This window comes from Arvicola amphibius, chromosome X (assembly GCF_903992535.2).
Source record: "Arvicola amphibius chromosome X, mArvAmp1.2, whole genome shotgun sequence".
NCBI lineage: Eukaryota > Metazoa > Chordata > Mammalia > Rodentia > Cricetidae > Arvicola > Arvicola amphibius.
This window is the reverse complement of record NC_052065.1, coordinates 68,302,811-68,314,367: the sequence shown is the minus strand read 5'-3', so window position 1 is coordinate 68,314,367 and position 11,557 is coordinate 68,302,811. Positions and strand designations below refer to the sequence as shown.

At 40.2% G+C, this 11,557-nt stretch overlaps 1 protein-coding gene and 1 non-coding gene across 2 annotated transcripts in view; both read left to right on the top strand.

The window, feature by feature from the left end:
* Positions 1–5,056: 5,056 nt before the first annotated feature.
* The window catches only part of Hmgn5 (high mobility group nucleosome binding domain 5), a 9,138-nt gene continuing 2,637 nt past the window's right edge, over positions 5,057–11,557 (top strand). The window contains exons 1-5 of the mRNA XM_038316634.1: positions 5,057–5,216; positions 6,971–6,994; positions 7,519–7,548; positions 7,798–7,851; positions 9,832–9,969. Of these exons, the coding sequence (XP_038172562.1) occupies positions 5,202–5,216; positions 6,971–6,994; positions 7,519–7,548; positions 7,798–7,851; positions 9,832–9,969 (261 nt within the window). The 5' untranslated portion in view covers positions 5,057–5,201. The remainder of the gene's footprint in view (positions 5,217–6,970; positions 6,995–7,518; positions 7,549–7,797; positions 7,852–9,831; positions 9,970–11,557) is intronic.
* Positions 8,576–8,739, top strand: LOC119805659. Its single transcript, XR_005283967.1, has one exon. It is a non-coding gene; the product is annotated as a U1 spliceosomal RNA (small nuclear RNA).

Here is an 11,557-nt window from a genome sequence, read left to right as displayed (position 1 = left end):
GTGAGCCACCACCGCCCAGCAAAAAAAAAAAAAAAAAAAAAAAAAAAAAAAAAAAAAAAAAAAAAAAAAAAAAAAACCCTGATAAAAGGATTTAATTCCAGGATCATGGATGAATGAGGGATCCAGTGAACAAACAGAAAACCATATCAAAAGTGACAATGGGCAGAGGTAATTCCTGAGCTCTGATCACTGAGATTTAGCAAGTTTTGTGTTTATCTAACATGTCTTCTAACTCACGAACATTTCTGTTGAACTTGTTTAACTGCTACATCAAAGCTACAAATAAAATCTTCAAAACAAAAGCAAAAAAAAAAAAAAAAACCTGCTCCACCTCTAATAGATGACCCCAGGCAAGTCATTTAAACTGTCTGGGCTTGAGTTCACTGATGTGTATTACGAGAGTATTGAACTAGAAAATCTCTAGTCTTTTCTAAGCTTTAATGTTTGAAAGTCTAAAATGTCATTTATTTGGATATAAGAAGCATTTTTTCTATCATTTTCTTTTCCTTTTTTCTATCACTAGAAGTACACTTTGAAAAGCCATCATATTAGGACCACTCAGAATTCAGGGTTTTATTAGTCTTGAACCTGGAGAATGGAAGCTTCAGGTTCTCGTGATTCTAGTCTTTCAAAATTCAGTCTTTCAAGATTCAGTCTCAGGAAAGGGCAATCAGTAATCTAACTAAATTCAAAAATGGGGTCTTTAATGTATTAGATTTATTTTTAGGATTAATGTTTAATTTATCATAAAACCACCAACCAATATATTCAAAACATTATTTTGGTTATAGTAGGATTTACATTATTATGTGATAACAATTTAAGCAATTTCCAAATGTTTTTCACTTTTTAGCATATAGCAGGAATGATTAATGATAGCCAAGTATCACCAAAGCTAGTGATATTTTAGCAAGGAAAAGATAATATTTATTACGAATCAGTACTTTTGTGATTCCCTTGCATGTAAAATAGTGTATAAAGAGCATTTTTATGCATCACATATATACATATATAAAATTTAAACTAAATATGCAGAACATCTGAAGATCCTTTTGTCCCTCTTAACTCCCTCCCATCCCCTTTCTCATAAGTACATAATGTTAATAATATTTATTTTATATTCTCCGTGGCAAACATTTTTAATGTTGATATATTTAATCTGTAAATTTTACATCTTCCTATGCCATTTCCCACTGGTTACTGAATGGACATGCTACAGTTACTCTAAATTGTGACAGTCATAGTAGGCATACTTAAATAGCCAAGGAACATTATTCTATGAATAATTGCCAGGCAATAAGTATTCATAGCTTTTATTAAAAAAGAGAAACAAGCTAGTGTAGTTTTAAAAATAAGTGATCCATTAAAAAGTCTCACATTGACCATTACATAAAGATAAAATTCTGACTCTATAATAATTTATCAGTTTTAGAAAAATAGTTTGTAAATATAATAAATTTTTTAGCAGATACCTGGCATCTGATTGCTGAAAATGTTTAGGCAAGAAAAATAATTATATACAAGTGTGAGGGCTGGAGGGGTCGCATAGTGGTAGAGCACTTGCCGTACATGAATGAGGCCCATCTCCAAGACCACGAGTTTGAGCCAATGTCCAGTCAGTGTTGGCCATGGCCAGGTATGGTGTTTCATGCTTTTAGTACAAACACTTGGGAGGCAAAGGCAGATGGAGCTCTGTGAGTTCCAAACCAGCTTCATGTAAGTAGAGCTCCGGGTCAGCTACATAGTGATAGTGATACCCTATTTCATAAAAAAAAAAAAAAGAAGAAGAAGAAGAGGAGGAGGAGGAGGAGGAGGAGGAGGAGGAGGAGGAGGAGGAGGAGGAGGAGGAGGAGGAGGAGAGAAGAAGAAGAAGAAGAAGAAGAAGAAGAAGAAGAAGAAGAAGAAGAAGAAGAAGAAGAAGAAGAAGAAGAAGAGAAGAAGAAGAAGAGAAGAAGAAGAAGAAGAAGAAGAGAAGAGAAGAAAGCAGGTTTGCTTATGCAACATGGTGGCTCAGTCTAAATTATATGGCGTGAGCAAGAGGGTAGGCTTTGGGGGGTTGAAACGATTAGCAAACACTTTGGTAAACAAGTCTTGCTTGGGGAGAGTGCACGATTTGCTACATTTTGTAGCTGCTTAAGACTCAGGTAAAAATGCCCCAAAGGCCAAGAGCTCCAGTAAATTGGCTGGTACAAAGGACACCCACCTTGTTTACTACTAGAAAGAATGGTGGGGGTGGGGTGAAGAACTAGACAGATGGTCTTCACTTAGGCAATGGGAAAGAGCAAATCAGAGTTTGAACAGATTGGGGGCCAAGGAGAAAAAGACTGACCAAAGCAGAAAACACAAACCCTGGAGTTGGCCACACATTTCACTGACTGCTAAGCGCTTTTCACCTCGTCTCCAGTTTGAAATTTACCTCCCCGAGCTCATTATGGCCATTTGTTTCAATTTACTGGCCCTGGGCAGTGTGTTTTTTCAACAAGTACAAACTTTGTCTGCCTCTGCATTTGTTACAGTGTAACAATCTCCACAAGGGTTCAGAGCCCGATACTTCTTCAACAAAAGCCTTCTTCAAAATACCTCAGATTTCAACAGAGCCTCCCCACCCCCACTCTGCACCACCGCCCCCGCTGTATTATTAAATATAAACTTCACCATTCATATATACATGCAACTTTGATTTGCAGATACATATGCATCTGTTTTCTCAATCCTACAGAGCTATAAAAATCCTTAAGGGCAGAAACTCTACAAGGCAACTTTGCATGCCACAGGGGTTTGCATTTTTATAAGCTACTCTACAAAAACAAAAATCCTACCCACAAAATAATGGTAAATAAGCATTTGTTGAATGAATGCATTCCAGCGCTAACACGTTTTCATTCTCTTCATTTTTCCCTTATCCTTATGAGACAATTCATATATTGAAACCAATTTTCTCTCAGAAAAATTAAATTACTGAAACACACCTAGGTTCCTCCAACAACGCTTTCACCATAAAGGTAACTCAGAAACCCATCCAGAGCCTGGTCAGAGGACACATAACTGCAGGCGAAGGAAGCACATTTAAATGCGCCTGTCTGATTTGTCTAGTTGACTGAGAATGCAATGGGAAGGTGGGGGCGAAGGTTCAGTAGGTCCTAGTGCTAAGTGGTTTGTTTAACTCCACACGCCAAATGCTAGGGAAGAAGAGGCAAAAACTCAAAATGAAAGGCTCCGTCAGGGTGCAGTTTAGATTAAACAGATCATAGAGCGGTCCTGCTGGTTTGGTTGTCTTTGGTTTTTTACTTGGTTGGTTGGTTGGTGGCAGAATGTTTATGGAGCCTAGAATGGCTTGAATCTCAGTATTTCACTGTTACATTGCCACCACCAATCCTGGCTAGAATTCTTTTAAATGGACAGTCTGTTCTTTCTTTATGTATATTAATGATATATTTTATATTAATTTATTTTATGTTAATAAAATATACTTGCATATAAATAAAATATATCGTTTATTTCTTTTTATATTGTGTGCATTGGTGCTTTGCCTGCATGTATGTCTGTGTGAGGGTGTCAGATCTTGGAGTTACAGACAGTTGTGAGCTGCCTTGTGAGTGCTGGAAATTGAATCTCTGTCCTTTGGAAAAACAGCCAGGGGCTCTTAACTGCTGAGCCATCTCTCCAGTCCCAGTCTATTTTTTCTTTCACCTAAGAGAGCATAAATAGAATTGGAGGTATCACCAGGTAATAACTAGACCGGGTTTCACTAGATAGACCAGGCTGGCCTTGATCTCACAGAGATTGGCCTGCTTCTGTCTTGCCAGTGCTGGGATTAAAGGCTAGCACCACAGGCCAGTGTCTAAATTCTTAAGTAACTGTTTAAAGGGTTAATTTTCTTTCCTGATTAGCCTTTCAGTTTAGGGAATGTAGACTGTTGTTGAAGCACATTTAAATACAAATAGCTCTTTTAACAATGGCAAGGGGAACGTCTGGGGGGGGAAAAAAGGCTGCAGAAAGACGGAGACCTGCCTGCTTACTTCCAGTAACAATTAGCAGCCCTCAGCACTCTGTTTTAACCAGAATTATTTCTAGGCATTATATTCTTTACTTTCTCCAAACGTTTAAGGTCTCAGATTCTGACACCAGAAGACAAATGGAAGATTCTCAAGACAGTAAACTACCATTTAAATACTGCCTGAGACTAGAATATGTTTAGGGGGCACTTCTGTGAGCAAAATCAAATAAAAGTAAGGCGACACCTCAAGTTTCAGTAATGAAGATAAGGAATGGTTTTGTTTTGCTTTGTATATAATCTTAAATATCACTTTTGAATTAAAAATCATTAAAGCCAATGATTTCCCTCCGGGTAGAAATCTGCTATTAAAGGCTTCCCGCGTGGCCCCATTCAATTTTTGGTGGACTCCCTCCAGCCGGGGTAATGGTTCTTTTAGAAGGTAGGCGGCCTGCAGGAGCGTCCTGCTCTTCCAGGTCCCACATTTATTGCTACTCTCCACCTGCGGGAGGAGCGTAGTTCTGGCACCCTACTAAAGCCGGGACCAGTTCAGCTTTGGCGGGAAGTTCTCACGACCAGAAGCGTTCCCACTCTTTTTTTTTTTTTTTCTGATCTCTAAACGGGTGCTCCTGTCACTTCAACCTCACCCTCTTGCCAACTGGGAAAGACCAGAGCTCTGGCTCAATTCAGTCTCAAAAGGGCCCGCCACCCCGTGCGAAGAAGGAAGGAGTGGGGGTTGGAGAACGTGGAAAAAAACAACTGTTTGAGCTTTCGCTCGTCGTTAAAACATAAAAGGGTGAAAAGGCAAAAAAAAAAAAAAAAACTGGATTTCCTGCTGGTCACGTTGGAGCACTAGGCGTCTGCTAAGTGCATGGACTCCGGCACCCCAGAGGCAGTCAAAGCCGGCAGCTTACGAGGGCTTCGGGCAAGTTCGCGAGCCACGCCTTCTGAACCGGCCACCTCCCCTGATTGGCCTGACAGTCTGTCACTCCAACCTTCGGCTAGCCATTCACGTAGTTTGGTTGCGTCTTGGCGTGTTTAATGTTGCCAATAACGAGAGATTTTTTTTAGGAGGAGGGGGGACGCGAGAACATATCGTGCTGCAATTAGTTCATTGAAAACTCAGTCGCTCGCGGAGCGGTCAGACGGAGACTGCTCTCGGCATTTTTCCCTCCTGCCTAAGGATCTCCTGCGGAGAGCTGCAACAATGCCCAAAAGAAAGGTAAGTGAAATGGGAAGATAGACGGGAGATTAGCTGCCGAAATACATATTTCCTACGGCAGAGATTTCTATCTTTTTGAAGGAACATTTTGGCTTCTAGTTAGATTTTGTGATGTTTTGAATGGAAGGCGAGGGAAAGGTAGCGAGCTGTCTGTGTTTGGTTTCGAAAGGTCTCGTGTGCAACTGGTAGTTCACTTTTGGCTTGTTTTGTTTAAGGGAGAGAATCGTTTGAGAGGTGTCTCCATGCTGAATTACAAACAGCCATAGCGCTGTGCTGTCGCTTCCTACCCCACCCCCCTTCCTCCGCTTACCCTATTGGAGAACTCTTCTCCCAACCATACTTCCAGCGCCAGCTTCCTCCTCTACCTCCAGTTTTTCTCTGGGAACCGTCTCGTTTGGGAGAACGAAAGCCCCAGCTTTCTCTTGTATTTTTTTGCCTTTGTTCTTTCCGTTTTCTTTTTTCCTTTTTTCCCCCTCTTCCCTCCTCCACTTCTTGTCATGCCAGATGGCTATGCAATGGTAATACTGTGCCATTAGGCGGCGCAGACTTCAAACTGTCCTAGAGAAGGGAGAGATTCACCGCTGTAATTAGAAACTTTAGATCTGAAAGATTTGGCACTCTCGGAACTCTCTAGTTAAAGGTGGAAAGGTGATTAGAGAGCCGCGTCCGAGAAACTACAGCCAGCGCTGGATGGTGGGGCGCCGTGAGATTTGTTCACTTTAGACATTGGAGAGTTGATCTGAGCTACCAAGGGCTACAGGTCTCCTGTAAACCTTCACTTCAAAATCCCTGTCTCCGCATAGATAGGAAATAAGTTGACGCTCAGTGTTTGTGTTTCCTTTTTTCCTCCCGAGTCTCTTACAAGTAAAATGGAGTGCTGTTTCATTGCTTGGTGAAATCGTAAAACACTGTGTTAATGTAAAAGCCTTATAATTGTTCTTATCTTCTTGTGAATCCGTCCGCCTTCCGTATTCCTAGAACATAGAAATGAGGCTGAATTCCTCAGTGCTATGGGCTGTATGAATCGGTAAAATAATAGCCTGGTAATTCCCAGGGTAAAGGGCTACTCTGATACCGAAAGCAATTGTTTCTAATCACCACCCCCTTCGCTGAGGCTCCCGCCGTGTTCTTTTCGGCTTGTGCAATGGATCTTGCTTTTTTGCAGAGCTGACAGCAACCTTGTAGCAGGTAGTGGCGGGAAGTTTTAAAATCCTCCGCCTGCTTCTCCAAATAAAACGTTGACGTTAGAACAAAGACATTCTTGAAAGTATGGTGGGGTTGTTGTTTTGTATGCAGGATTTGGGGAGGAAAATAGTCCATAATCAACAGAGCAGGTCAGATAGATACAATTGCACTGCAAACAGAAGGCAAGAGAGGGAAATTGCAAGAAGCTCCGCCTTCGTTCGTCCCGCCCCAACCCTTGTGTTTTGGCTTTAACATTAGAGCAGGTGGATTTCAAAATGAAAATGGTTTGTTTTTAAGAGACCTTATTTACACAAAAAGGTTACACTGACTCTTTGTAAAAGGGTCTTGAGTATGAACTTGCAACTTCGTGCACGTTTCGTGTTACCAAAACAGCAGATGTGGAATAGCTAGCTGCTAGAAAACAACACGTGGCCTGGAGCGGGAACCCAGGGAAAAAGTAACAAGTGGCTAAAGTCCTAATTCTAATCCATCGGCTATATGTTTTGATCTACGGGTTTATATTGATTACCCTATATCTTTTTTTTTTTTATTTTTCTCCCTCTACATAGGCTGCAAGCGATGCCAGCCAGGAGGTGAGTGTCCTTAGTTTGTGAGTTTCTCTGAAAAGAAATGCACCCATTTTAGAAACTAAAGACATGTAATTATGTAAAATTTAATGTTGGTGATTATATTTATATCAAATGAGTACTAATGTTGTGTGTGCCAATGCTCTCTTAAAAGTACATTAATAAAAAATGGCAGACTTTCTGGAATCTAGGGTCCTACTGTGCTTGTTATGATATAAGATCCAGAGAGCACCTTCTTAGGCTTAAATTCTGTTTGGTCAGTTGGCGAGCAGAAAGGTCTGTTCATTTTAAAACGTGCTCCTGACTCAACAGCAACTTTGCTGATTTAGTTCAGTTAAAGAAGCTTGTCATGGATTTTATTCTCTTTACCATAGGAAAGGGCCCCAGGGGGTCAGATGTATCTGACCAAATTTATAATCACTTCCTTACTACCAACAGTTATACAGTGTTAAACCAAATATTTTCTCAATAAAAATAATTCCAGATTTGTACATTCATAATTCTTTTGACTGTTTTTTTTCCATTTCCAGCCAAAGAGAAGATCAGCCCGACTGTCTGCTGTAAGTGGTCTTTGTAAAATGCTGCCCAAATATCATGTAATGGAGGTTTTAGAATCAGGGAATCCTACATAATACTGTTTAATTCAAGGCTTATTTGGAATGGTTATGGGAGAAACTTTATGCGTTAAAGAAAAGGGTTTTTTTTTTTGTCCCTAGTACTTAGTTTAAATCATGCTCATAGATTTCATTGCTAGTGCTGTCTTCTAATATGGCTTCTCTTTTCTTATATAATGGTGTTTTCTGATGCAGATGCCTGTGCCCTTTATACCAGAGTTGAAACCCAGAAGAGCATCAACTCCAAGGGTAAATATTAGAATTCTGACATTGAAGAAAATGTGTTTTTTTGTTTTGTTTTGTTTTGTTTGTTTGTTTTTTAGGAATAAATTGTAAACGTGCGCACGATGGATCCTTTTGTTTTCTTCAGTTTGCTTACCCAGAAATACAATACTGGGTGGTGAACATTTGTCTGTGTTTTGGGATTGGCAGCTGAGTTTTAGCATTTTTATTTGGTAGTTAGAACACAATGTTGTAAATGTAAAATAGAAAATGTTGGTAGGTAGACACATTAAATGTATATGCCTTTAAGATTTATTTGCTAAAATACCAATATTCCTGGGGAAACAAAGGCCATAAACTGCAGTAACCCAATAGTTCCTTATAATAATAGCAGCAACTAATATTTGATCCTACTTCAGGAAGTGCTTTAAATTGAGTCAGATGGTTTTATATAGACGTCTGTGCTTGGATGTTATACTTAATGACAGGCTGAAAGAGACATAAAATCAATATTAAGTTAACTTTTAATTGCTTTATTACACAATTTTTCCCTAACAATTGGTTGAATTACAGAAATTAGAAAAGAGTAAAACTATAAAGAATACTCGATGAGAGCCATCCAGTAAACACTGTCTTCCCTGGCTTCTGCTTCAGCACCTGTCCCAGGTTTCTGCCCTGACTTCCCTAGACGATAGAATATAAAGAAATCCTTCCCCCACAAAAAGAAAAAACGCACCACAAGAATATTTGAATATTTACCCGGCAGGGGAGATGCCATGATCACTAAGGTGGTTTGCTCAGGAAGGGGCTCATCATAGCACTCCTAATGTGCTGACCCCTGACATTTCCCCGAGTCTGGGAAACACGACTGCATGTTTTGTGGTAGTGGGGGGACCGTGTTTGTGCTCTCTCTGCCCTGGACAATGAAAGAATTGATCTTGCCATTTTCTGACTGAAGGCACAACCAACGATGATCATTTTTGTAAGCTGTTTTTGGTATTTGTCATTTAAAAATTCTTAAGTGCTTTTTGATGATCTTGATCAGTCAGCTTACACATTGATGCAGTGCTCTCGCTAGCTGTTGAACTATTCTTCTGCGGGTTGCACTGAGAGGGAGGAAAGGGAAAAAGGATAGGAATAAATCACGTTGGGTATAGTGTAATCACACACTTGAAAATTGTTTCTGTTTCTCAAATCTCTGTTTCTCATTGGTTAACAGAGTAATAGCTTTTCTGTGTCGTGCTGCATATAATTTCTAACACAATTCCATAGGCATTTTTCTCAATTGACCCTTATAATGTGCCCCTGTATAGTGGGTGGTACTATCTTTTCATATATGAAAGCAGAATCTGAAAGAGTCATACCTTTCCTCAAGAAAACATTAGATAACTGGAAGACCTCGGGTTCAAGTAGATTTCTCTGGCATCTTAAATAAATGATCTTCCTGCTGTGTATACACTTAAGCAAAGAACTTTTTCATAGCCAAACCCAAAAAAAAAAAATATCAAGGAACTAGATAGCTTACACATATAGCGGTTAGAACAGCTGCATCCCATGATGGTCTCCTCTAGATGTGTCGAAGATGATGTTCTTACTAACATGACATTTCTCTTAATTACTACCAATGGAGACTTTATAACCAACACAACCCTATTGCTAATGATTAGACAAGACAGCAATAAACTGACTTTGGTAAGAGACATTCAATTTATTGGTCTAACCTGATGCTGGGAATTGGACCTCGGTGAACACTAACTTGTTATTTCTCATTGCAGTCAACATAAAAGCAGATTTCTTTCATTTACATCAGGGTAACAGAATTTATTTTTAATACTGCTTTCGGGGTAACACCAAAAGACTCATGCGTTCATTTTCTTTTTATCAGATGTATGTGTAGTATTCTAAAACTCTCCGTAAGTTATTTTATCAGCTCTAATGTAACTTTAGTGGTTTAATTAACATGGCAGCTAAATTGTGGGTTTTTATGATTTTTGTGTTGCTGGACAGAAAATGAAGGCCACAAATGTTGCAGTGGAAGAAAACAAGGATACAGGTGCCGTAACAGTTCCTGAAAGCAAGCCCCAAGATGTTCAGGAGGCGCGCAACATGGACAATGCTGAAAACGGAGAAGCCAAAGTTGTGGAGGTATCTTGAAACGTTAACAGATGTATCTTCTTCAAAAACTTGTCATTGCCCACGAAAGCAGTCTTACAGTAAATGAACAGCGGTTCTGTGGTGTAATGGCATCTAAATTGAACATAGGAACACTGCAAGTGGTGGTGGCAGAAGCAGTTGGATAGCATTGCTACTGCTTTAACAATGCCGGTAAACATGACTTGTGACAGCCATAACTCTTATTAAGTATAGGCCAAACTTCAATTCCTTGTGTTAACACATGGATTGTTTGTAACTTCTTTCTCCAGAAAAACACTTTGAATGTAGGTGGTAAAACAAACTATTGTAGAATTCTTTGGGTGTTCCGTAGCCCAGCATGGCCTCAAACTCATTATGTTGTCAAGAATGACCTGGAATTTCTGATTCTCCATGCTGCCACCTCCTAAGTGCTATGATTACAGGCCTGCACTGCCACACACACACACACACACACCTAATTTATGCCAGGCCGGGGATCCAACTTCATGGATGCAAGCACTCCAGCAGCGGTGTTATATGGCCAACCATGGACTGTGTTTTTAATAGGTTTTTGCTTTATATAGTTAATGTATCCTACACTTTTAGGTATTCCGGTAAATTCCTAAACTGAGATGTCAAATCAAATATGTATGCAAGATAAAAGCAATCATACATGATTTCCTAGCAATATTTTGAGTTTTGTAAAAATCACAAGTATGCTAGTAGCCTGGTCAACGGGAGTAACAGGAGTGACTTTCAGGACAGTAGGAGCTACGTGACGAGATACTGTCTCATACACACACACATACATACACACACAGGCAGATAGAGCTACATCAGATATTCTCTCTCTCTCTCTCTCTCTCTCTCTCTCTCTCTCACACACACACACACACACACACACACACACACAGAACAGCCAGAGATACATGAGATACTCTCTCTCTCTGTCTCTCTCTGTCCTCTTTTTGTCTCTTTCTCTCTTTCATACACACACATACACACAGGACAGCCAGAGCTACATGATGAGACATACAGTTACACACACACATACATACACACATATACATACACACTCATAGGCAGCCAGAGCTACAAAAGATATTCTCTTTGTCTCTGTCTCTCTCTCTCTCATACACACACACACAGAGACACATACAGGACAGCCAGAGCTACATGAGATTCTCTCTCTCGCTCTCTTTCTCTTTCTCTCTCTCTTACACACGCACACAAACACACACGACAGCCAGAGCTACATGATGAGATAGTATCTCTCTCTTTTTTCTCCCTCTCTCTCCCTCTCTCTCTCTTTTTCTTTCACACACACATACACACAGAGACACACAGGACAGCCAGAGCTACATGAGATTCTCTCTCTCTCTCTCTCTCTCTCTCTCTCTCTCTCTCTCTCTCTCTCTCTCTCACACACACACACACACACACACAGGACAGCCAGAGCTACATGATGAGACACACACACACACACACACAGGCAGCCAGAGCTACATGATATTCTCTCTCTCTCTCTCTGTCTCTCTCTCTCTCTTTCTCTCTCACACACAGACACACACACAGAGAGAGAGAGAGAGAGACACCACAC